The sequence below is a fragment of the Ixodes scapularis genome, unplaced genomic scaffold, assembly GCF_016920785.2.
Source record: "Ixodes scapularis isolate PalLabHiFi unplaced genomic scaffold, ASM1692078v2 PGA_scaffold1__304_contigs__length_218370807, whole genome shotgun sequence".
NCBI classification, from domain to species: domain Eukaryota; kingdom Metazoa; phylum Arthropoda; class Arachnida; order Ixodida; family Ixodidae; genus Ixodes; species Ixodes scapularis.
In genome coordinates, this window is record NW_024609846.1 from 49,672,548 (window position 1) to 49,699,893 (window position 27,346).

The 27,346-nt window shown below is 43.6% G+C and overlaps 1 protein-coding gene across 1 annotated transcript; it reads right to left on the minus strand.

Moving 5' to 3' along the window:
• Nucleotides 1-1,800: 1,800 nt before the first annotated feature.
• Nucleotides 1,801-26,233, minus strand: LOC121836066 (SEC14-like protein 2). The gene is made up of 12 exons (XM_042290725.1): nt 25,894-26,233; nt 25,476-25,545; nt 20,139-20,182; nt 18,266-18,328; nt 15,773-15,866; nt 12,233-12,332; nt 11,694-11,767; nt 11,541-11,621; nt 10,863-10,949; nt 9,732-9,838; nt 4,361-4,667; nt 1,801-1,983 (listed from the first exon to the last, which is right to left on the minus strand). Exons 1-12 carry the CDS (start codon nt 25,945-25,947, stop codon nt 1,877-1,879), a joined length of 1,188 nt encoding a protein of 395 aa, XP_042146659.1. The 5' UTR covers nt 25,948-26,233; the 3' UTR covers nt 1,801-1,876.
• Nucleotides 26,234-27,346: the final 1,113 nt, after the last annotated feature.

Sequence of the window (27,346 nt, forward strand, 5' to 3'; positions counted from 1 at the left end):
AAGTTATTTTTAGTTTCTGCCAGGCGATTTATTCTGGTGTCATGAAACTACCCAATCAATATTTTCCTACATCGTCATGTATATTTTTTAATAAAGTAAACAAAACCGCAACTGGTCGAAACCGAAACCGAAACTGCGCTGGGGAGTAAGAAGCAATCTAGAGGAGGAGAGAGTTGGGCCGGAAATCACGTGTATACATGGCTTGCACTTTACGTCATTTCCGTTGTCCTTCAGAGAAAAGGGAAAGAGGGAGCTCCCTTCTTTTCAGGATCCTCCTCTGTGCCTCCCGGAGAAGCACTGACGTCGCTGTTCTCCTCCCAAAAGATTATAGAAGATTAACCTGCACTCAAAATTCTTACAAAAGCAGCTTCGCTCTCCTCTTTTTACTTGGTGTTCAAAAGTATGCAATGTGACGTCAGTGCAACGAGCCTATACAGCCGACCGAGTTTTGTTTTCTTTTCTTGCCCCTTCGTTTTCATGGTTGTGCGCAATAGAGGAAAAACGCGCACGTCCCACGTCGCGCGAACACAAACGTCAATCACTTCATGCTTTGTCGTTTGCGCGTTTTTCAAGCTTTTATTTCGTGTTCTTAAGGCGAGCGATGTCACTAGCCAGGAGAGGCTCGACGACTCGGCGGCGTCTTCGTGTGAAACAGCTTGGTGGTCGGGCGTGTCGTACGGTATAAAATCTAACTACTTTGATCGGTGAACGATTTCTCTTTCGAAGCTAGACAGAGTTGTCGGTGCAGCAAACTACAGTTCTGAAGTAAAAGTCCCACACCTGTCGTTACCCGCCATCGCTTAGCCCGCTTCGTTCGGCCGGCCAGCCCGCGACTTCCGCGATACGTCGCCACGTTGAGAATTACGCCGAGAATGCACAGAACGCTTCCGGTTCTCTGTGCCATTTTTTTTTTCGTCTCTGCAAACAAAGTATTTGCAGATATTTAGAAGCCACAAGAATGGGTATCACATTTTTTAATGATTTCTTATTTCGAGTGTGTGGCTTTGTTGAAACACTACTTTGATTCTATGTGGTGGGTGTGTATGACCAACTACACGCTGTATAGATATCCCCACAACCCAATTATTATTGTGGTGGGTGTGTCTAAATCTTAGAGAACGGCACGTGACCGCGGAGCAGAGAGTGGGCGCGACTCAGACCGGCCAGTTCTCGATCGGCGGTTTTCGGGTGGTAAGAAAGCTAATTTCGAGCCGCAAATCATGTTCTGTGTTGTTGGACTGTCATATCTCATGTACAAATAAAAACCTTTTTGAGCATAAATGTGTCTCAATAGGTTTCGCGAAGAGCCCATTTTCTCAGCTCTTGTCATTTGAAATATTGCGCAAAATTCATGACGCAAATACTTTATTTACTCTACGGAACAAGAAAAAAAAGACATGAGTTGCCATTTTCAGTTTTAATATGTTGTGCCCCCAATATAGCTCCGTTGTCCAGACTTTCAAAAAATTTGCAAAATATCAAGCCGGTAAAAAATGATGCCGTTTACACTGTTTAAATCGAGGCGTCTTAGAATTTTTTTCCGTTTGACTTTACAGTGAATCTAAGAACACGCTAAGAGAAGCCGAAGCCAATCCAGTGCAGCCTGGCTGTCAAGTGAACTTTGAGGGAGACGCAGCACCTTGGGGCGGCATATGACGAGATATGACCAACACTCTAACTTGGATAGGATGGCACATTAACTCCGCTGCGGTCCAACATGGTCAAGCGGAGTGCAGCAGGTTCTCACTTTTTTTTTCGCTCGAAAATGCAGAAGCCTTTTTGAGTGGTATAAATAAATTTATTTTGATTGCTGGGCCATCAAGTTTTTATTGCTCTTTGAGTTCTACACAAAGGGTGGCTAAATTCAACAATATCATCATCCGTGTCCGAGGTTTGAGGTATCTTCGGGGTGTTTCAAATGAAGGACGTAGGACAACTGCTTCTTAGTGAACCAGCTGTAGCTGTTGTCAAATGTGAATATATCTGATGATAAAGCAAAACATGTATGTTCGTTTTATAGCTTTCAGCAACAAGAAAATACGATCGAAATTGTGTACATGGACCAATTAGCAAAATAATAAAAAATATAGTGCTAAATACAAATAAAAAACACCCTAACAAAAGTGTGCAAGATGAAACTTTATTTATTTAGAAATTAATGATACGTAGAGTAAACCCGCGCCCGAGAAGTAGAGAGCTTATCATATGGAAATAGTCTTCAACGTAAATTTGATTCCCTTAGTTTGATATCTGCCACTCTAATTGAACCCTGAGAAGAAACATCATGGCTAAAAGAACAGTGGAGCCAATGTTACAATAATTAGGGTCATATAAAAGATATGAAACCTTTAGGAATAACTGTTATTTAACGTAAAACAAGAAGATACTCAGTCAGGAAAGACAGTGAGTTTTCGTTATATAAGCTGAATGCCAGCTTATCTGCAAGGATACATTAGGACTCCTAGCCCTTCTGAAGTGACAGAGGTTCTTAAAACAACATATCATTGATGTTAAAGAAAAATGAAAAGTACCTCACACCAAAATGCTATAGCTTTATACCCTACCCGCGCGTTCCCTTATTTTAACCTTTATAACTATTTTTGCGCAACTTTGCCAAGATGCATGTTCTTTGTACGTGAATCGCATCGCGACAAATTGGGAGCTCCCATCTGTATGTAATTGAATTTTTATTTTAAACACACTTTTAGTATTTGAAAACGAATCATTGACACATTTCTTTATGTGTTATTAGACAACATTTAATTTTAAAACATGTTATACATAATGTTCATTCTTCCTTACATGCATGATAAAGTCCCAGTGCAGTCTTTTTCCGACCTAAATGGTTTTTCTATTCCCGAGGCAGTTTACTAGCCGTTGCGGGATCAGAAGCCTTGAACACAACAACGCCCAATGCTCCTGCCAATTCGCTTCACAACTCGTGTGGGTTTTGGATGCCACAGCCGCGCATTTCATGATGACCTCCGACGTGGGCTCATCAAGAGAGCTAATTAGAACTGGGTTACGTTCTGGGTATCTGATGCATTTTATGAACCTCCTAGAAATGTTTGGCTCCTTTCTTCTCTCCTTTTATCCTATTCTAGAATTTCGAGCTTAAGCTTTCATACTGCCGGTGGCAAAATGATCTTTCATGCTAAATTTGGTTCTCTCTACGCTCTCCTAAGCTTTTATAAAATATCTAAATGAGAATTTAAAAATATTTGTGTAAGACTTTCTGTTTCTCGTCTGTATAGACGACATATTTTGTGTTATCACTCCCATATCCGTTACCTATTTTGTGTTGGCTGTGCAACTGTTTAAATCTTAGGTACACTCAAATTTTAAATACCATTTTGGCAAAAAAAGGATCATAGAGATTGCGTTATATACTTTTTAGTAAATTGTTTATTTATTTCTTGCTGTTTTTTTAAGAGTTGATAAACTTCTAGATTAAGCAAATACCATTCTTGCATATTGTTTTATGTTCTGAACTTTAGGGGGATAGGAACCCCGTCAGACAACAATGTCTTTTGTCCCTGCCTCCCTTCCTGCCGCATCGTCTTTAAACATAAAAAAATGAATAAAAGACGTTGACGCCACCTATTTGTTTACATTATGCCACTCAATGAGGAAAAAAGCAGGCGTATTGCAAGACATTGGTAATTGTGTTCTTTACTGGGAGCTCTGCGGCACCTCTTTCAATGCCTACATATGTAAAGTAAAAATTAATGCAGATGCCACAGCTTAAAGCAACATCATTCACGAACGCCGAGTAAGCTTCGAAAAGCAAAGTCCAAAATGAACCTCAAAATGTACTAAAAGTTAAATTTTTTTTTAGTGTTTCATGATAAGCGTTTATAAACAAGCTTCTTATTTTGGTAAACATTCAAGAATATCTAGCGGTCCTAGCCGAACAAAGAATATAAAACATTTTTGCTTAAATATTGATATTAAAATCAATTAAAAAAATTACAGGACTGCCCGTCGTGCGTGCCTCTTTTTAGGCTGTAATTTTTTCAAGACAAGTATCGCCTGGAAGCTTTTATCAAGGTAGGCTGAAATTATATTCTCAGTTTAAATAATATTTTTGCACTACAGTTTCTTGTTACACTCGTGTCCACATGCTTTCTTTTAAAGTGGCACAATAGAGAATAGAGAATAAGAACAATAAAGAGATGATGACTGCACAAATGCCTACGGAGCGTAGGCATTTGTGCAGTCATCATCTCAATACTTTTGCTGCTTTTTCTTCACAATTTTATAACCACATCCGGAAAGTTACCAGCTAGGTGAAGCAAAACAAACGTGTATTAATATAGCTCTGATATGTATAAAATTTAAAGGAGAATTAAGCCCTTACATGTTCCAGGCTCAGGGCAGCAAACTTCTCCACTCTCAGTGACCTGGTCACACTTCACCCTGCTGAGTGGCAACAGCTCCTTGGAAATTCCGCTTTCCGCAGAGACATATGCGATTCCGAAGCCCAAATCGTGGCCGGGATCGGTCTGGAACCTCCACTGCAGCCTGGTGCCGGCCCGTTCCACCCTCACGGGAACTTCCATCTTCTTTCCCTGCCCCAGGAAGCATGTGGTGGCCTCAGGATCAGCGGACACTCTTGGACTGTTTCTCAGGTACAGTTCCGAAGGTACCTCGCCTCCTCGTCCTACCTGCGAGGGTAGTATTTGTTCAAACACAAAGTTGCACCGAAAGGCAAGGTGTGAAAGTGCTCGTTCAAAACTGACTCAGGTGACGACAGTTTGGAGACACTTCTGAGGGTGACTCATCAAGAATAACTTGTCAAATATTAGCCACAAAAAACACCGAACTTACAAAAATATTGAAGTGGCTAGGTCGTACACGCGTACCCCAACAAATATTTGGCAGATCTATAGTTACGCCTTAAAAGGCCATTTAGGATAAGGTACTATCTCTCTAATCCCCGCCCTGTAATTCTATAATCACCTCAGCCCTCACTGGCTGGAGAGGACTGACGTGTGGAAAGTATGTTGTAAACTGGTTACTTTGTACTATGGTAGTCTTTTGTTCAGCATAATATTTTGTTTAAAGGCCGACCTACAAAATCATTTTCCGCAGGAGAAGAGGTTTCCTCCTTGCCACCCAGAAAGGAGGAAACCCCTTCTCCTTTCCACGGAGACTAGCTTCCGGACCCGCCTTTTTCAGGGGAGGAGGAGGAGGAAGGAGTGCGAGAGGGGAGGGAGCGAAGGTCGTTGGGGAGCACTTTCCTACCCTGCGGAAAATGGTTTCGTAAGTCGGCCTTTAAGAGAGAAATATCTAAAAACTTATTACTGTCTACAAAAAAAATGACACCTTATATTTTAATTTTTTTTAAAGCACAAGGTTTTTCGTTAAGGTTGAATAGCCCCGACAAACACTGCGTCAGCCGAACGCTGGCGCAAAATACAGCAAAGTCAGCCAAGCGCTGCATTTAACACACCGCCACATGGTTCGTGTTTTTCATCCCGTGATTTTAGTTGTCAACTTAGGCACTAAAAGCGTGAAGGTTGGGTCACCTTCAATATCGCCGCGCATGTGCATATTTCACGACATTTTTAGGTTTAACAGCAGTCTGCGATTGCGTATTCCAGATAAATTTCTCGCACCCTTTGTTTGCCATGTGTATAAGGCTCGCGTCAAGCATCAACCTGTCATTTGATAAAATGTTACACTGGACCGTACTGATAGAGACCAGGAGGGACACCATCTGCTGCGGTTGAACTAGACAGATGTCATGCGCTCAGCTCACGTCACGGTGTAACGACGTCAGGTGACGTGACACCATTACGTTGTGCAGGGCCGGCCTTTGGGGTGGGCGACCTGTGCAGCCGCACAGGGCGCCATTCATAGGGGGGCGCCGGAAGTGCCGCCAGGTCATGCAGGACTCAAACCTCGAGGTGATAAAAACAAAATAAAAAAAAAAGACCGGATCGCGGAGGGCCCCCCCCCCCCCCCCTTACAGGTGGAAAAGGTGTTGGCACTCGCCGTCTGGTATTTCGACCGCAAAACCAACGACTATAGGTTCTTGTTATAACCGGCGTCCATCAACTCGCAGCCACCTGCAGATGTTTTACTATAGACAACGTCTCCTTCTTGAGGTTCAAAGCGTCATGGAATGAATCATGAACGACTATGCAAGCGAGCGGAGCAAAACCTGACTCGCAAAACGTGATGGTGCCAGCATGCCGCACTCTTAGCGCAACTTACCGAACGGTGGCGCCAAGCTGATCGGCTAGCAAATCAGTGTGTCGGAGTGAGTCGCGTGACAAAATACTATTGGAACGAATTTGGGCTTTTAGTTATCACGTGCTTCGCTCAGAGGCTCTGATTGGCTCGCAGAAAATGTAGGCTTCGCCCTTTGCCAAGTTAATCTGAGCCGAAGTATGCCTTCGTTCAGGAGTCTGACCGGGGGTAAAATGAACGCGATTCGTCCCGACATTCGCTCGCTGTGAAGTCTCTAGCAGTAGGCCAAACGAACCAATCTGTGTATCAGCGACCCGCGACCACTCCGGACTCGCTATGGCGATCAATGTTGCCAACTCAAAATTCAGAAACTGGCCGCAAGAATACCGATAACCGCTAAAAACCGCTAAATGTATAATGTTGCGCAAGAATGGCCGAATCACAGCATGCAGACCCTGACGTCCCACATGAAGCTCAAACTCTTGCAGGGCGGCTCACGGAAATTAAGTTTCTCGTTTCCATTTTTTTGTGGTACAACATTCTTTTTCAAGTTAATGTTGTAAGTAAGAACATGCAATGCAAAACGAAGGACATCGTAGCAACCACCCAGCTGCTGAAAGCATGCAGCGATGTCGGGCAAGGAACTGCACTGACAACTGCGAACGACCTTGCTGAGAGCATGCGTGTTGACAGAGTAATGAAACCGGCCCCTCAACTGCGGCGGAAAAAGCGCGAATTCAGTTATGAGCGCCAAGACGAGGTTGATGATGTCAAGACAAAATTCAAGCGAGGGGTCTTCTACGAGATGGTTGACACAGTAAAGATGTCGATTGAAGAACATTCCATGCAGATGGAGCAGCACGTGAGCCTCTTTACGACCTCACCGGACTTCCCGACAAAGCAGAACTTCTTAAACTGTGCCAAGGCCTTGACCATGCACTGAGACACCTAGAAAGTGCAACCATCGACGGTACAGATCTTTGCGAAGAGCTGATTTACCTATGCAGCCTGCTGCCCACTGGATGCTGTGCTCCCCAGCAAATCCTCCATTTCATTCTAGACAACCATCTACGCGACAACTTGCCTTACACGTGGGTGTCATTGAGGGTCCTCTGCAATTGGCAAGTATCAGTGGCCACCGCTCAGAGGAGTTTCTCAAAATTAAAGCTTATTAAGACATACCTAAGATCAACCATGACAGATGACAGGCTATCGTCATTGGCAATTTTGTCCATTGAAAACAGGATAGCGTCTAGCCTAAATATGTCGCAAGCCGTAGCTCAACTTGCAATGTTGAAGGCTCAGAAAGTTGCCTTCTAGGGTACTTGACATGGTTAACTTGTGCCAGGGGTTGGCTGTATGGCGATACAAATGTATCGCGATAGTATTTCAGAAATACATTTCCTATCTGTACTTCTGTATCGCGATAGATTTTTTTCACCACTATTTGTATTCCAGTATCCAAATACATTTGGAATATTTCTTTGTATCGCGATAGAATCAGGATGAAATGTATTTCGTTACATTTCAGAGAAATACACCCCACCCTCCCCCAAAAGAAAAAAAGAAGTCAGAACGCTATTTTTTTATTACTTCTGAGTGCCCCAGGATCAAGCAGATGCTAAGACATTGTTACTATGTTGACCAAGGTTCCTTCCGACTCTCCGAACTAATTTTCCATGCGTCCTCTTCTCTCTTCTGAGAAATGCTGCGTAGTCGGGGACTCAAACCAGGTGGCGTGTCAGGGATAGAGACAGAGCATCTTCTGCCCCAGGTCCTTAGTTAGAGATTTCTTGAATCATTGTTTGCTGGCACCTAATGCCCGCTGCTAACCGTCTCTCCCGCTTTAGCGTACACAGTACGCCCAGCCGGTAAAGCTGAGTCTCAGTTTGCTGCAGCCCGAGCCTGGTGATGGTTGGCTTGAAATAGTAGGATGACTCACGCAGTGAAGTTCAACATATAGTCGAATGCGTTGAATGAACGGCTCAAGGTTATTGCATCAGCCGACGTGAACGTGACCCGCTGCTCTGGTGATCCGAAACTAAGGAAGAAGGCCAGACGTGGCCTCGCTGTGCCGACCCAGACTTCGTACACCTGCGACTCGTCTCGAGCGCGCTGTTTCTTGGAGAGCTCGCACCTGTGCCGGCAATATCAGGTCGCAATTCACGAGGGTTCTGTTTGGATGATGCTAGGCGAAGCTTGAGGACTGCAATCAGTGCGTCGGTGGCGGTGGGTCGGCAGAAAGGACATCCACAACAGGGATGGTACCATATCGTTTTTTCAACCATAGCAGAAGATAAGACATGTGTTCCAGGATGCTTCAGGTGGTCTACTATTCTCGAAAGTTCTAAATGACACTGCGTGCAAGATTTCAACGAGCTAACCTACAACGAAAGTACGCATTGTCCTTTCATACAGAAGCGTGGTAAAGTTTCATGTTCAAGGCCACAGATATACTAGTTCATTCCACCCTGACGTCATATGATCTATGCTGACATGGGCGTCCTTATTGGACAAGGGCGTGGTGATATTTTGATGGGATTCAGGGTGACATAAAATTTATTTAGAGGTAGAAGTATTTTCGCATCCTTCGTTAGACAGATGGGGCGTCAGGGAATGAACCGTGGTCAGTCCTTGATGGAACATTTTTTGAGCCCATTGAAAACTCCTTGTCGTCCGCAACCACTACCTTCAACGCAAAGCAAAATGACTACGGGAAAGTAAATTCGGGATCAAAAACTTCTACTTTAAGCTTCATCGTAGTTGACGTCTCAAACAAATTTGAAAAGTGTATTGAAGTATTACTATTTCTTTATTTGTATTTCTGCCCTCCCGAAAATGTATTCCTGTATTTGTACTTCCGAAGACTTTTTGCCTCTATTTAAATTGTATATCCGACACGTATCGTGATACATTTTACAGATATATTTCAGTATCAGTATTTTAGCTACTATTTTATTGGATCCCAGTATTTGTATTTCCAAGTACATTTTTGGGTATTTCTGCCGAACCCTGACTTGTGCTTTCGTTTTCTCTGTCCATCAGACGTTAGCTTGCATTGGGAGACCCACTGCTGAAATTCGGTTAATCTGAGAAATAAATGTATTTTGAACCATTAGATCACGGTGCCTACAAAACGCTCAAATGCTCGGGAACGTCGTTCATTTTTAGAATGTGCTTCTCGACTGACAACGACAAAATCGCGACCATTCGCGCTGGGTCAATCTGGCATGTTTACTAACAACGTGATGTTGGGTGCGAAAATAGGCGGGGGGAGGGGGGGGGGGGGGGCGCCACGGCCGCAGTTTGCCCAGGGCGCTTGCTGCTCTAAGGCCGGCCCTGACGTTGTGTGACGTTAAGTGTGACACAATCCCATGATATTGCGACGTGACGTGACATAATAAAACACCTTCCGTGTTAATATATATATATATCTATATATATATATATATATATATATATATGCGTGTGTGTGTGTGTGTGTGTGTGTGTGTGTGTGTGTGTGTGTGTGTGTGTGTGTGTGCCAGCCTTACCAGGTAGGTGCACTCTTTATCTCCGTTAGGTCCCACCAAATCGCCTCCCCAGTGGGCGGGTAACTGCGACGGATCCACATACTTGAGCATCACCGGCTGCCAGTTCTCTGCAAGGGTTCATGCCGATTCAGGGAAAAGGTTTGCCAATATGCATATCAAGGATTTATGGTAATTGATGACTGTAGTATTCAAAGGCCAGAGCAACTGTCAGGTTACTATTTAGATCTGTGCTTGGCTATCTACTTAAATAACTGGTTCGGTAAACTGTTAAGAGGTATGAAAAAGCAGTGCCTTCTGTCTGAGGTTGTTCTTAATTTATACGTGTTAATAATTGTGTGCGCTATGTTCGCCCCATTGATTATATAGTATATATTATTTTATTATTTTAAAGACACTGAAAACTACCTTTGTCCCCAATGTGCTGTGCCGCATAAAATGAAGTAATTAAGGAGCGAGCTTCTAAATTTGTTTAGAAAGTATTAAACTTGAGTTAGGGAGTGAAGAGCTCGTGTTTATTATTTAACTCCATGGGGCCTCATGCGAAGTGATCTGATGTCATGGTGTCAAAAAGTGCGTTATGGGACGTGGTCACGTGGCGTAACATTGTCAAGTGGATATGTCACGTGACATACGTTTATGTATTACACGCCAACTACATTGTTACGCTGATCTAGCGAAAAAAAACGCTCCCCGCGTGACCAATCGCGTGTCAGAGCACCTGCATTGGCATATGATTATGCACCAATTCAATTTTCCCCCTACATTAAGCGGGAACATGCGCGGCCGGAAGGGAAAACCTCAGGTAGTACGAAATTACGTTAAGAACCATTCCATACTTTAAAAATAAAATAATCTCGTTCATTCGTGCATTGTGCGGGACGTGGTAAAATTTATAGAAAATACAAAACATACCTGAAACACTTAGTTGGGGGAAGGAAAGGGTAAGGTGAACTGCGAATTAGAAGCCCTCTGTCGTCAAACTACTCACCTCGAAAACGTGCTGCCACGTAACACGCAAACGATCACTTAATAAATGTGTAGCAATATATTGCAATCTATAGTTCCTCATAAAAATCATGTAATCACAGTGGCAACATAACGCACAACACAATACCGCTCAAGGGTACTCACCGCGTAAAAATATTTCTACCTTGTTCTTTGTATTTTCCGCGAGAAATGGCTGCAGAAGTTTCCAGAATATAGGGAAGAAGCCGGGAGCTACAGAAAGAAACAAATGCTATACAAAAGTTATTTATTATTTCTCAATATTATTGTTGATTTGAAGTATGCGGTTGTGCCTTCTCATTAAAGTGCTGATGTAAATATTAAAAAATTGGTCCTTTTTTCGATAAGATCGTATTTAATTCATATAGCTTTTTTCCGGACTGTGTCTAACATACGATATAAAGACATGGCTCGTCTCAGATATTCGTTTGCTAAATATTGCCAAAAATAGGCAAGAAATTGTGGTGTAAACGACGTCAAGACAGGTTCTGAATTGATGCACTTCTTGTTGAATAAAACTGTAGATAAACTGCTGACCTATTGAAAATAGTTATAAAACCACGTGTTCAACCTCTGGGCACAATATTTCTGGGGCAGAACTCAGAATATATAAACTTCAGTATGCTGTCTGCTCGTTTGTCAATCTAAGAACTCATTCAGTGCACCAGAGTTCAAAACTGGAGCGATCAAAAACCAACGATAAATCGTAAATCTTTATGCAAATCCAACGCGGCGTTCACTTTTTATTTAGTTCTTCGAGTAAACATTATGACGTACGTACAATCACCTGGTGTCTACACTCACCATTGATGATCAAACATCGCTCAAGTATCTCCGGATAGTATTTCTCGTAAAGCGCCGTCAGGTGTCGGAGAAGTTCTATTACTGGGGAGAAAATGGCGTGATTTTAGTACTAAGATTGGTCACTCACATACCTTGTTAAGTTTGAAAGCCTACATTGCCAACAGTAGACTTGCTTGAGCTGGAAGTTGTCGTAATCAAATACGACAGTAACGGTCTCCACGACTCTTCTTGACTGAAAAGACCGGTTTGGATGACAGAAGTGTGGAGTATTAGCAACTGTTTCTACTACCGTTGGTATTCAACGGCACGCATATTGGTGTTCGCGCTTCTTGGGCGGCGTGGCGATCAACGACCCCGTTTTCGTAATGTTGTTTTACACCATCAAGATAGTTGTTTTTGGATGAGAGTAAGTCAAGGCTCACTTTGAGATTGCGCTTATACAACAGAGAGTTAAATTATGGTTACCAGACGAATGAAGACTACATCAATGGTACCTATAAAAACAGAAAGATACAACAACATGAAATATAATTACAGATGGCCAAACTACTATTTAATGACTTAGACGCTTGACCAATGCCTTATGTGGATATGTGAGTAAAACTTACGGAAAGGAACAAATATTGGTTCAAAATGTCTGCGCTCCCGACAGTGGATATCAAACTCCAAAGGGAGCACCGCCGAACTGAAACCTTACCTTCTCGGTCTGCATCTTCATGTCTGCCATCAGCATTTCTAGGTGGTACGTGGCATGCTTCACTATCGCGTCCATGGACACGCACTGGGCGATTCCTGTGTTGGAAAATAACAAGTTGTTCGCCACGTCGTACGAAATTGATGTGCTGTGTTAGAAACAGTGGCTCTCGAAACTGGTCGTAAAACTATTCCTTACTTCACAAAAGGGATTAAAAAGCACAGGTGTTTATGCCCACCTTTCAGCAATGTTTCACCTTTCTGCTTTCCTGCGCATTGGGCGGAGAATAATTTATGTTGTACTTAAAGGTTATACGTATTAATTAGGCTTCTCGCAGCAAACGCAGAAAAAAATCTGGGAATTTAAATTCTTATTTAAACCACCTGCTGATTTCCACCTTCCCCAAAACATTTCTAAACAAAGTCGGTTATTCTCAATGTTCACTAAAGATCGTAACTGCACACTGGGCATTCCTGACAGTTGGGTGCCACAGAATCAGCGTTCCATATGTAAGCTGTGAAAGGTCACCCTGACCTTTCGCGTGTTTACTGTGATACATTAAAGTGATCATGCCACGGTCACAAAGTTATGACGTAACCTGAATAGTAGCTCACCCCGTCCATCGATTTCGCTATCCTCCCTCCCTCGTCAACTTTTCACACGACGTCGGGTTTGCTTTTGAACGACATGTCGCGCCGCGTTTAGTTAAAGAATCAATCATTTTCACTGCGATTGGCAGGCTATGTCATAACACTTAAAGGGTGGTCAATAAGTTTTGCCTCCTAGGCTGTAATATATTTTTTATTAGCGATGGAATTTAGAAATGTTACATTCGAATGAAAGTATGAAATCATTCAAATATTTCCTGGGTGCCTGCATATGCCGGCATACACGGTAGCGAGTGGGCACGTAGCAAGACGCGAGCAACAGTTAGCCGCGCCAAACGCATCCAGCATTTTAGCCTGTGGAGAACCGTGCCCGGCTGACCCCATGACAGCCAGGGAAATCGCCAAGCAGCGAAGACGAAGGACTCTTCTCTACTTCCGCGAAGAACAGGAGGTACGCCCGGATGCGTGGAGACGCCCCGCTGCCCCGTTGCCGGAAGAGTCGTCGAGGTGCGCTCAGGCCCTCGTTCCTCCGCCTCCCGACAAACACTGCCCTATGACCGGCGCTGAGCCATAGGCTCGTTCCCGACAACCCCGACGAAGGCCGCTGCCGTACGCCCACGACTACCACTCACTCATGCAGTCTGGGAGTGCGATCGCCCCGAGCGTCTTCGCAGACAAACACTATTCAAGCTTAGCAATGGATTTTGTTCTGGAAATCTGTCGATACTGAAACCAAACGCCGGAAAGACAACCCTCGTTTGACGCCGGAGTGTCACGTGTTAATGACAAAATTTGCGTCACTTCTAAGCCACAGCAGGTCGAAGCATTAACTTTTTGCTAAGTAGTTTATCTTCGGATAGCTTTTACAGTTCAGCTCTTAGGCACCCATTCCCGGGTTTCGCGGCGTCAGCATCGGCATAACCGCGCTAAATTTAGCGGGAAAATTGACCGTCACGTGACCTCAACACTAATTTAATTCTCCGCTAAATTTAGAGGTAAAATTCATTTTCTAAGCTCGATTCAGCCGACAAATTCAGTTTCCCCTCTAGATTTAGCAGGAAAATTGACGTCAGGTGACCTTAACACCATTTCAATTCCCCACTATGTGACGTCAACACCAATGCCAATCCCCGCTAAATTTAGGGGAGAAATTCAGTTCCTCTACTAGATTTACTGAACAAAAACTGTTTATAACAGTAAAAAAACACAAAACAAGCAGAGGGAGAAAAACAGACATGTACAAGCTTTCTAAATTCTGTTTCTCCGCGAAATTTAGCGGGAAAATTTACGTCACGTGACTTCAACACCAATTCAATTTTCCGCTAAATTGAGTGGGGAATCGATAGGGGTTGAGGTCACGTGATGTCAATTTTACCGCTAAATCTAACGGAGAAGCTGAATTTATTCATGGGTGACGTGACACCTAGTCATGTGTCGTCATAATCTCAAAGCTAAATTTAGAGTGGGAATTGAATTTAAGGAGGAGGGGAGGAGGAGGGATATACTATCTTATCCGTACCCTCCCCCCTCCTCCTCAACAGCTGCGCTCTAATGTCGCGTTACAGAGATTTGAACATAGAGTTATTACAATAAACGCTAGAGGCTCAGCTGGCGCTAGTGTGCTGTTGCAAATTGAAGCAGACAGCATGCAGTCAAAAATTGACTTCCGGTAATGCATTTCTATGGGACAAAGCGAGTGCATTTTCTCTCTGCGCTCGATTATAAGAGCAAATATCACGAATAATTTGTACGTACTAGGCACATTGGAACATTTCTCAGTCACGCAGACGAAATAATTGGTCAGTTACAGCATTTTTATTTGAAATTCGCGGCATTAAAAACGGTGGTAAAACCGCTTCGTACGTGTATTTATGGGCACTGTCGGACACTGTTAGCGCGAACACGGCGTCGACGCTTTCCAGCATGGGGGATATACGTGCCAAACGAACGAACGACATGTGGAAAACCAAGAGAGACGGCAAGAACTACGCAGTAACACTGGGTAAGTAAGTCCTTGTGCTTGCAGACGATCAAAATAAGTTCAAAGTCAAGTAATATAGTCCGATTTGCAATAAATAAGTATTGCTTTATTCCTTCTGCTCATGAATATGTGCGAAGATGCTTGTTCTGTGTTCAAATCATCGCCCGCACGCTCCAAATCTTTGCAAATAGGGGGAAGCCAGAGGACAGGTGCGCGATAAAAACTCCCCAACATAGGAAATAATAAGAAAACACACCTTTCGTAGCCCACGTACTTTATTCTTTACGTTTCGAACGTTCTTTTTTCTTTTTAACCGCTCGTAGAGATGCACGACGAGGTCATTTTCATATAGTGAGAGGACAGGCATATTAGCAATATATAAGCACCAACGGAATGCTGGCGAACTTTGAACACACTCTACATTCCTTTCGATCGTTATTTTGCTTAGAATCGTCGCTCGTTTGTACATACCTGCCATGGAACAGAGGTTTGAGCCTGAAATATAGCGAAGTTTAACATCGTTCAGTGGTGAAGGAAAAATGCTGTAACTAAAGCAATTACACTTTCACAATATTTATAAAGGTACATACTACCCGGTACAACCGAAATAACAAAAGTTATTAATGTTATTTTCCGCCGACAAGACAAAATTCACGCGCGTTTTCCCATAGGAATACACAGGAAGACTGGAAAAGTAGACTGCATGCTGTCTGCTTCAATTTGCAACCGGAAGTCCTATAGACACTAGCGCCAGCTGAGCCTCTAGCGTTTATTGTAATAACTCTATGGATTTGAAAACGTCTTTAATTTTCCTTAACCAGACTCGCACCCATGATTAAGCCGGTGTGGGGTGGGAAATAATAAAGGAGTATCGTGGGGCCTTGTGGGCAAGTATAAGTCACCACCGGATAACCTTTACACCGTATCGGGGGAGGTAATTAGTGGTCACCTGTAAAATCCCCGTTGCCAAAGCGCATGATATACAAAGGCCTGCCATCCCGATCATGGTTGCACAGACCCCCTGGGAAGTAGCGCCTCAATACCTGCGTGCACAACAATCAAAAACGGTTTCAAAAAATCTTGTGGACCGCATATGTGCCCAATGATTGCGCTCCCTTCACAGCTATTTTGAATAACACGTTTGTTTTAACTCTAGTCTTAGAGTATTGATAAATATGTATGTTAACATGTTTTGTTCTTCATATGTATATTGAAGGCACAAGAACGTCAGTTAAAAAGCACGAAAATGGCAAGGTCTGTTGCTTCCCCCTCTATCTTTCACCTCTTTGAGAATAGTCTGAACATTTTAACATGGTAACCTAACTTACCATGTCTGGAACATGTCTTCGTGATCCGTGATTAAAGTGTATTTATTTTGTTCTCTAGAGTTCCGCCGGACGACGTCATAGAGGAGAATGCCTGTCCTGTCACAGTTGGAGAGTCGGATACCGCAGACACCTTCTGCTCTAGCTCACATGTAATGAGCCATTTGAGAGAAAACTCGAGCAGCTACTGGGTTGGAGCACCCCGACGCCTGTGCTACCTGCTCTTCATGGACGCCTTTTTTTCCATGGTCAGGTACAAGTTAAGAATATGCCAGAAGCTTCTCTCTCACTCTCATTATACCCGAGTCACACGACGGACCGAATCGCGATTTTCGTCCGCGGACCGTGTACCACGTGACCGGCACGTCACCGATTCCTGCGATCCGCGCCTCGTCCGCGGAGACGCGGACTGATAAAGTCGAGCGCCTTTTTCACTCGCGGACGTTTGGCGGCAGATTGACTTGGAAAGCGTTTAGTCTGGCAACGGTACATTGTTTTCTTGGTTTTTTGCTTCTGGGCGTTCAAAAAAAAATGGCGCATCGTTGTGTTTTGTGCGTGGTTGGTTCATTTTGACGCGCGAATCTTGGTTCCACGAGTGAAAGAAACTCCAGAAACTTGTCTGGCTGACGCGACGCAGGTTTCGGTACTCCTCCGGGTCCGTGTCAAGAAGCTCCCGTCAAAATTTGTCTAGCACGCCGCGGTAATTCTTGCACGTCCGATCAGGATTTCACCGAGCAAGACCTCTCTTGTAAGTCGCGAATGTGGTGTGCTTGAGTGTTGTGCACGAGCGCGGAGTGCGTGAAGGCATCTCCAAACGCCCCTCCAGGAGCCCAGAACTTCGTCGCGTCTACGCCGAGGCTTTCTCGAGCAGGACCATGCCTGTATCACTGTCATGCTTTGGGTTAGTAAAGTTAGTGGCGCTTGGTGCGAAGCCTGCCCCGGTGTTTTGTCTCGATCTGTGCGTAACAGCAGCGTACGATTCTCAATCGCGGTAGCAAACGTCGATTTCTCTCTTGGACAACGGTGCCACGGTGCGATGTTGGAGTTTCGCGGCACTGTGGGGTAGCGAGCTGGATCGGTCCGTCCTCGCTGGCGTCTGCTCGTCGTCTCCCTCGTGTGGATGCGCTTGGGAGACGGATGAACCGCGGATATGTCATCACGTGATCAATCCGTCCGCGGATCAGTCCGTCGTGTGAATCGGCTATTACCGCCTCGTAGTGTTCCTCCGCGATGCAAACCTTTTCCGCTACCGTGGTGCCCGTCGTGCTAACGTCACATAACTTGTCGGAGCTATTGCCTTGATTGGTTCGCGGCTCAATTCGATGCCATGTTTTGTACGCGGTGATGTTTATTTGAAGCATTCCTGTTTTGTTTCCGCCCTTATAATCGCGGCAATCCGAAGCGCTTCTTCGCAGTTTTTGCTGTCACAGAAATGAGCGGCATGCAGGAATAAAAAGATACGCGTTCAAACGATGAAGCCGAAAAGTTTTGTGGAAACCGGGCCGGGCGCGATGGTCAGACGCACAACTGCACCAGTGTCGTCGTCGTTTTCGTCACACTGTGACGCATTTAGCTGCCATTTGGTGGATATTCCGATGAATGAAAAATATAGGGCGTTAAGGACACCGCTCAGAGGTCTCTTCTAAGCACCACAGATAAATCGCAGCTGGTAATATCTGAGTTTAATCTGCCTCTAGTTCCTGGTGACCGACAGAGCTGAAGGTTTTTGTTAATACACAATGAGCAGTGTGGGACCTCGAACCACTGTAAATTTTGTTCTTGATATCGGGAACACTCAAGTGGCAGTAAAGCGTCTCGGCAAAACTTCATGCAATCAACTACTCCTCTTGTGCGTGTAAACAAATTTCAGAATAAGATGTATTTCGAAAGACAAAGCGTATTCTAACAAATGTTGCTTTGCAGGTCACATACTCCAACCTAAAAAATGTGTAGAAAACAAGCTTCAGGTAGCACGACGCTCTTAAAGCTCATGGTATCGAGGGTTTTATTTTCTTAGAATTTGTGCAGTAATAATTTTCAACAGCTTTGGGCATCCTGTAGTAGTTTCTTTGATGAAATATTTGATTGCATAAAGTTATATTTTTTGTTTAACTTACTTCTGGACACTCATACGTCTCGATGAGGGAGTCTACGTTGTTTTGTTGTCTCCATATTAGGCACTGGAAAAAACACACCAAACTTGACATTTGTTCATACAAACACTTCTTAGCTCATACGTCAAACACGGATAACCATTCTATTGTAAGTGTCAAGCTCACTTCTTTTGGCACGAATCTCCCAGAAATCGTAGCGCTAAGATAGAACCCGTAGATATCGGACGTTGTTACATTTCGGAAATATATAACAAGATATTGATGGCGCCACAGCACTTTTAAGGAGGTGGACAACATGATGATTTGCTGGAAGTACCCGTGTAAGTTAGTAAACGGAAAAGTATACACTCCTATAGTGTGCGAATAACAACGTCGGAGCGAACTTTCTTACATCATTCCAAACAGAATGCAGCACTGCGGTGCTGCATTGAGATGAGCCTCTCTCCTACAAATGTCTTGGCTCACTGTGGCATTAGCTTTTTTATTTACCCAAGTTTGCCAATTTATGGTAATACAATATATTCTATACTAGAACAACGAGTTAGACATGTTTCACATCTATGTTTAATGGTGTGGGATAGACCGTGGCACCACCTTATAGGTACAAGTGTCCGCGTCCAACAACTTACTTAAGCGATAGCATTAAGAAGCTCGCTGTTCAGGAAAGCCAATGACGGTGTACGATGTCTGTGTCGGCAATGGTGCAACGGGAAAATCCTGATTGGTTCATAGGTCAATCATTTGCCTTGAAGTAAAAATTCGCAGAAGTTTGTCATTAAAGCAAATGAATTAGTTATGGACCAATCACGACCCTTCGTCAAATCAATTACTTGTGAGCCAAGCCGCGACATTTCGGTTACGAGCCAGACACGCTTCCCAATAGTCACCGCAGACACGCTTGATCGACTTGGGAACAAGCGGAGGTTTATATTTATCTATCGCGTTCCACTCTCAAAAACGATGCTTAAGCGACCTCATGTAATTTTTTTTAATAATTTGTTTTAGCACGTAATATATAGTCGAAGCTAGCCAGCCAAGGGGCGACGGCTTAAAACGACCACAGTTGAAATTAAATGATGTCATATGCCCTCTAAATAATTTATATCGCATTTTATAATAGGCTTAGCTTCACAAGAAATCATAGATGGTGACTGCATCCTAATGCTCTTCAATTGCAGTGTGTTCGGTATTGTTTCCTTGGAATTGCTTTAAACAATCGTCATAATTTGAAGTGTCGTACTATATCAGGTAGTCGCTGACAGCTCAAAAGAAACACAAGGCGTTGCTTCTTTCTTCTTTCTTCGTGATTGGTTCTCTCATGTTCTTATCGGCTGGTGCTGCAATCTCAGTGGCTGCAGAGCGATAAGAAAAGGATCGGGTATCGCCACGTACTGCTTTTATTAAGTTGCCAGTGAAAACAGAAGCAGAGAGGTGCGCATAATACATTCCCCGTTCTGCTCTTCAATATGTCACTTGCTCCGATAATACTTGCCACTTTTTAGCTAAGGCCAGATTTTGCTCGAATTACATTCATTACCAATATTTCATACGAAGCTCAATCTTTTTTTTTTTTTTTTTTAGTGGAGGTAGATGTGAGAAGGAGCCAAATTTATTTATCCCTTCAACCTCCCTTCAAAGAATATTTTCTTTTGCTCGGTGACTTGGGAGAGTACTGTGTTATTGCTTTCAAATACATGCTACTCAACCATCACGATTCGTGCTTAGAATTAGTCCATTTATTTGGTACCTTTTTTTTTAATTGTCTGCTTATGATGATGTTACGAATGTTATATCCATTTGAAAGTTTCCTCTTTGACTGCTTACTTTACAAACTGCATTCTTAGGTTTTCTTGCGTAGGAATGCATGAACACTTACTTCCCTCAGCATTTCTTCAGCCTTGCCCACATCGAAATCTCGAGCTGTCAAGGAAAGCGATAAGATCCGACTTAGTTGTTGATGTGGACTAACATGATATTTCGTTTTGATCGTGGCATGAACCCTAATTTAAAATATAGTATCAGTGCACAGTGGAAGCACATGTCTTTCACGCTGGTTTACATGACGTTCCCGCTTGGGTTAAATTGAATCTAAGAAGCTGGTTGAACGAGTCATCGCGCGTCTGGCCCATCATTCGGTGGGAATACCCTTGCTTTCCACCGTAGACGGTGCAGATTTCTGCGTAATAAGTTACAACTGCGTGCCTTTGACTGACCTGCTTTCATATATTTTGGTCACAGCACCGCAAGTTTGATTCCCTGATATCTCAACATACGCAAGCCTTGGACTATTATATTCACAATCCTCTCTTTATAATTCGTTCTTCGCCGGTGTGCATTGGCTAATACCTCAAGCTGCCGTGAAATACAAATATTTTTGGGGGCTCATACCTCCAGGTGTTTTGAAAACCACACCTCTAGTCCAGTTTCCTTCTCTGATTGAAGCCGAGAGGGTTTCGCATAGTATTCAGATCGGGGGCATGTTACATGAAAAATTATAGATCCCAGGTTTCTGTCTTGATTTTCGTCAACGTATTCCCCTATAGCTGGCGACTTGAATCTGGCACCAAAAAATATTGCACCCGTAAAAAAAGAAAAAAAAAAAATATATATATATATATATATATATATACATATATATATATAGATACACAGGATGATTCAAGGAGACGCCAGGCTCTTTAAATCGAGCGCAATATTCGGTTTCTTAATCTATCACACTACGACTTTGTGCAGCGTTGCCCACAGATGGTGATTTTTTTTTTTTTTGTAAAATTTGCAAAGAGCGAATTTACTCGAGGAAAGAGTAAAGAAAGAAAAAGGCTTAGATCCTATGGAAACGCACCGAAGCCACCGGTCTTCAAACAACACGGCGCCGTTTCACACGGGAGACAAGAGATGGCGCAAGCGGTCGCGACGCCAACTGCCGCCAACGAACGAGCATACGACGCTGAGAGCCGGCGTCTTTAGCAGACAAGGAACTGCACTTACTCGTTGTTACCACGCCTGTTTCTGTTTCTGCGACTGTCGCCGCCTGCGGAGCTTTTGAGTCGAAAAGATTGTCTGCTAAAAACGCCGGCTCTCGGCGCCTTATTCTCGTTCGTTGGTGGCGTTCGTTGCGCCATTTCCTGTCTCCCGTGACAAACGGCGCCGTGTTGTTTGAAGACCCGTGGCGTCGCTGCATTTCCATAGGAGCTAAGCCTTTTTCTTTCTTAACTTTTTCCTCAGGGAAGTTCGCTCTTTGCAAATTTTACAAAAAGAAAAAAAAAATGCACCATCTGTGGGCAACGCTGCACAAAATCGTAGCGTGATAGGTTAGGAAACCGAATTCTGCGGTTGATTTAAAGAGCCTGGCGTCTCCTTGATTCACCCTGTATATATATCTGTATATATATATATATATATATAATGAGACGAAGTATGTGGTTGTACTTGTCAATCTTCCCTCGCTCCCACTATATACACGCTGCAGCCTGTCCCCATGAGGAGGAGTGGTTCCCTAGAAATCATGGAAGGCGGGCCATGCACTTCCTGACATTTGCAAGCTGAAATGTCGTGCTACGTCACTGCCAGAACTCGGAACTAGCGTGGACCTTAAATGTGCTACGGTTGTCGTCTACCTACTTAAGCGAATTGGAAACTAACGGTATTCAGAGAGCCGGTCAAAAATTTAGTCTTCCGAAACCAGCGGCCGGGATGATGTAATCGGTTATGTCGTCGCCCCGGGTAGACGAGGTTTGTGAGTACGATCCCCGAAAATACACCTCCGAAATCGCGAAAACACCGCACCTTTTTATACGCACTGTAATCTTAAACAGACATCTTTTTTTATATTAAGTTTATGTATTGCAACCTGCTTTATAAAAGGAAACGCCTTCTAACCACGGAGCTCGACTTTTTCAACAGGTACTAATTTGCTATCTGGTTGAGGAAACTTTTAACGTGGCATCATAGGCTGCTTATTTAACGAGTTGCCAAATAGGCCCCAGGTCGTCGGTTTCGTCATGTCAGGAAGGTTCGTGTCGAGAATGTAGGAACGCGCCTCCCGTATTCGTTTCGTAAGCTGAGTCGACGAAGTCTGAGAAATCTCAGATATGTTTTTCTATTCTCAGTAGCAACTAAGAAATAAGCAAATATCAGGAAAACAAATTTATTTGATTTTGCATTATCAGCAACAAATATTGTCGTTTGTTGCTGATAACTAACAATAATTTTAACTTTCTATATGGAATCTTCAGTATGGAAGTCAATTTTTAAAATAAAAACCTTTTCAATGATTTGTTTTTCTCTCTTAACTTTTACATCTTCCAGCGTAAGCCTCAGAACATGTTTTGGAGGCGAGACAAAAGTTCCTTTGGTATCGCTATGAAAAATATTCGTCTGGGCACAGGTGTGCTATGCTACATTAATTTCAGTAGCCGCCGAGTCGCGCTAAGATTGTAGAATCACGGCTGCCGGTGCGGCGTCTATTTCCGTTTTAATTAGACAGCAGCGCATTGCGTTGAAGCGAGGGAGCGGGCAAGCCACCAGATAAGAAATTGCTGCAGAAACCACTATTGTTGGGTGTCTAGAAATTGCAATAGCGTTCGTCTAGGACAACCTCCAGGACAATGTCGGGAACGACATCCTAGAGGACGACATCGGAGGCGACTTTTAGGACGACCTCTAGGACGACAAGGCGATATTAAGGATGACGTGTTGGACGACCTCTAGGACGTCTAGGGTGATCACTCGGACGACCTCTAAGACGATCTCAAAGAGGACGTCTAGGACGATGTCGACCTCTAAACAACCTCTAGGATGTCGAGGATGATGTCAAGGTCATCGGCTCCTTCGAAGAGGGTGCGAATGTGAAGGTGTGTGAGAATGTGACCTGAAATGGTTTACTGCGCATACTTCTCGGGCATTAGGCGGCCAGGAAGTCCCAGAAATCTGGGGGAGGGGGGGGGGGGGGGGGGGAGTGCGGAGGGTGGGGAGGGGGGGGGGGTACGTAATAAATGCTATCACATGAAGAGGACACGCATACCTACTGCGCGGCTCTCGGCAGGGAGCGTGGCGATGCGAATCGGTCTAAAGCCCCTTTAAATGTGTCGGCGCTCTGGTGTTATCTGTGTGACATCACTTCCGTCATTAAGTTTTCGTGACATCGATCTCCCAACCCTGCACCTCCTTCCGAGCGCAAAGAAAGGCGTTGTTTTACGTAAAAAAAAAAAAGACTGTCGCCTGAATTGCTACTTTGGTTGTCGTTGAAAAGCTGGAGCATTTTGCAACGTCTTGTGCGGCGTAAAAGATTGTTTTTGTTATTTCCCTGCTTACTAACTGCCGTGGAAAGTCCAGGAATATTTTGACGTCCATTAAATTTTATGTCACATTTAAAAGAAGTTCCATAATTTTCAGATTTAACTACCTACCCCCCGGGGAAACGCCTCCCGCTACCAACGAACGGCTTTAGTCGTAATATTGCTGAACTTTTAATAAATATTTTTTTTATTTTGTGTATAAACATAATATGCATATATACAAAATAAAAAGCCACTTTATTCGCCATTCAAAACATAATAAATATTATAACATTGGCCCTGCAGACATAATTGAATTAGGCTTATGACAGATGCGCGCCGCCTGTTTCGTTGGTTACAGACCAATTAGCTACGGACGCGAAATTGCGTTGTGTTCGTCCGTAAATGCTAGTGTATCCAATACCACACATGATATTCCTTAGACACCGTATTCGAGTGCACTGTTTGCAATACATGCTGAGATCAACACCCCCCCCCCCCCCCCCCCCCGTTATTTATTTACTTAATTTGCCACTCATGACTATAATGTGATTTGTTTAGGAGGCTTAGACTCCAGATATTCAACAGTTAAAATATATAGGCCAACTAACGCAAAAAAGTGGCTGAGTGTCCGTTTGAGCTCCGACTATAGGAAACCTGCAGTGCTGTTTGGTTTGGCGCTATGTAGCGATTGAAGCAAGAAACATTGGATATGGCTGGGAATGGTGGCTGCATTGTTCAAACGTGAGCTATTCTTCTGGTGGCGCCGCTTAGCCTAGCGTCTGTAGCAAGAAATACTACGTAGGCTAGGAAGCCGTGATCGGTTAACATAACAGTACGGCTGAAGCTATGGCCCTGGCGGGCCAATCGAAAGGTGACTTCGTATCACCGGAGTGCGCCTTTACTCCGAAGAAGTATGAGGCTTTTCGCTGTGTCATGCGCTAATATATGTGCGTGGCGCTCGTATAAGTAGCGCATATCGAAGCCGTCGGCACGCAATGTTGGGCTTATCGTTCACCCCTTTGCCATGTTACAACGAGGCAGGGTATAACCGTGGGCTCTCGCTGTGCTGGCGCCACCTGACTGTTGCGGCTGGCTATAGCACCTGCCGGTGCTTGTCGCCGCGGTCATAATCTGAACTCGTGGTCCCCGCGCCAGTCAAACCAACGTTGTTGTTTTTTTATCTCTGACTAGGCAACTGTGATGATATCTAAAAATGCACCCGATAGCAGCGCGTGCGCAGCAATGGCGCGATATTTTCAAGCACTTTCATACAGACACAGATAGTACACTACTGCAATCTTGCACGCATGCTATCTTTCGGTGCTTTTTCCACGAACCTTATCGCGTAGCGGCAGCGGCACCCGATGTCTTTCCGTCTTCCCTCGGCATTTTCAGCCTGCTTTGTCCGCGACTGTAAATACTCTCTACAGCTTTTCCTAAGAAGGAACGAGTGAATTGTCTGTATTCACCTCGTTTTATCGTATTACTTTTCCAATACTTGTCAACAAACCATGTGCATATATGTCTCCTCGAGACAAGTGGGTTGCCAATAATTTTAATCTGCGAAATAAGCTGAAATATTAGCAGTGTTAGAAATGAAATTATTACTGATGACGCACAGAATCACATCTAAAACGTCATTTGACGTGTATCAGCGCAAGTTTCATTTTCGTACGAAAATACGTTTTTTTCTTTATTCCATTAGTTCTTTTAGTGAATCTGAATGATTGCCTTAAACCGCGTTTTGTGATGAACACAAAAAAAAATGAAAAAACAAGTGCGCTTTTTTTTAAGTAGAGCGCACATTGTTTGAGCTAAAAACCTAAAGCATGCGTATGTACACATAAAACAAAATATTCGTCGAAACGGGGCACTGTTTACACAAAATATACCGATTGATTTAGCAATTTCTGCTTGATTGCGTTGAGTCTCACCTCTCAGGAAACGAAGCAGAAGCCTGTCCGTGAACTCCTCCTTCCAGATATCAGAGAGGCGGTGCTTTAACTGTTAAAAAGAAAAAGATGATCAGCATTTTTCTATTTTCTTACTTCAGCTCATTTCAGTTTATACAATCTCAACCCCCCCCCCCCCCCCCCGCCCCCCCGTTTTTTTTCTTTCTTTTTCTCACTGAGACTCCGAACCACCAAAAGGAGTGCAAAGATTGATTTACACGTATCCTGCAATAACGACGTGCGTACCGGCGTGTACATAAAGGCAATCACATGTCGTGTGGAATTTGAAAGGATTTCGCCTCCGTTTTTGCACACAGCAAAGCGTAACGACAATCCAAGTTTTTGCTTTGAGACGGCACCTTCCGATTAAGCTAAAAAGATGGAACACAAAGAAACTTACCTCTCCGAGCGCCAGCTGCTGCTTGTCGCTCAGATCACCCTCACATCCACTCATGATGCCGCTGTTAAAAATCAGCGAGCTTTACTCCGCGCCAGACTAACAGCTTCAAACCAACGTTAACTGCTCATGAACAAGGACACCGTCCCGTTTAGTGGGAATTGAAGACCGGTTGAGGAAGGAACAGAGGAGCTCGCGTACGTGCCGGACGTGTAACTGTCGTCAGAGTAGGGATATTGCTAAACACTAAACGCACTCTGTTGGCAGTCCTCACTGGCTGTTGGAACAAGAAGGACGGCATTTAGTGGCTGGCGATAGCATCCCCAGCCATCGGGAAGTGTTCGAGCAACACTTTTTTTTATCTTTATCTAAAGACAATGGAAGAGGCATATCCCATATCTGGAGGCGTTTCGAGAAAATCGAGAAACATGGGTGTACAAATTCAAAAGCGCAAACACCAAGGAAAAGAAGAGGGGACAGGACAGAGCGCCTGTCCTGTCCCCTCTTCTTCAAAATTCAAAAGCGTTAGCGCTTTTGAATTTTTATACAATGTGTAGCCAGCGAGTCCAACAGTTTTGATTAAACATGGGTCGTCTCACATTGTTTCAACGTGCAAGACGAGTTATGCGGAAATTGTCAATTACAGTGTCGGGTTTCCAAATTCCTTCTTTTTTTAGATAGTGAAGTGGTGGGGAGATTATTTAGGTGGCGCTGATTTTTTCGCTCTACATATATATATATATATATATATATATATATATATATATATATATATATATATATATATATATATATGTATATATATTGCCACGTTGCAGAGTCCTGTTTTGTTTTTAAAGAATATTATGTGTATTATGTCATTCGCATTTAGCGGCCGAAACGCCCTTCAGGAATATCTTGCACAATCTTGTTCCTGACCTCAACGTACAGCGACCTGTTTTTGCAGTTGAAAGCTTTGGACCCTTCAATGTCAACGATTGCTTTTTTTTTTTTTTTTTTTCTAGTGGGCAATAAGATTTTTGATCTAATATGACCACACGCAATAGTTTTTGTTTTCTTGTTTCGTTTGAAAAGCTACTTCTATAATCAAATGAAGTGAGACTCATACAGGCGCATTTTCCAATGCTGATTTTTGGTTCCAATTCCGATTTCTTATAAGCAACAGCAACACACAACAAGATAGACGATTCATTTTTTTTTTTTGCGTGAAAATCCTTTTTGCACCTGCTTACAAAAAAAGAAACCGCCTTTTTTCGATTCACAATTAAGGGTCACTGACATCTCGACATTTCATTGTTTTTAACGCTTCGTGATGGCGTAATGTAATCCCCAAAAAACATGTAGCAAAAAAAAAAAAAATAGTTTTGCTCTGAGAACCATTTCACCAAAAGCCGCCTTTTCCTAAGCTCCTCCTCGTTTTGCTTTTGCGATGATGAAGATGGCGAAGGCATATATT

Bases quoted from the DNA above. Each gene is read 5' to 3' on its own strand.
- LOC121836066 (XM_042290725.1), bottom strand. From the start codon at position 25,947: ATGAGTGGATGTGAGGGTGATCTGAGCGACAAGCAGCAGCTGGCGCTC. The intron at 20,183-25,475 runs GTGAGACTCAAC...TTTCCTTGACAG, and splicing joins TCTGCTTCGTTTCCTGAGAG to CTCGAGATTTCGATGTGGGC. The intron at 4,668-9,731 runs GTAAGGCTGGCA...CTACCCTCGCAG, and splicing joins ATAAAGAGTGCACCTACCTG to GTAGGACGAGGAGGCGAGGT.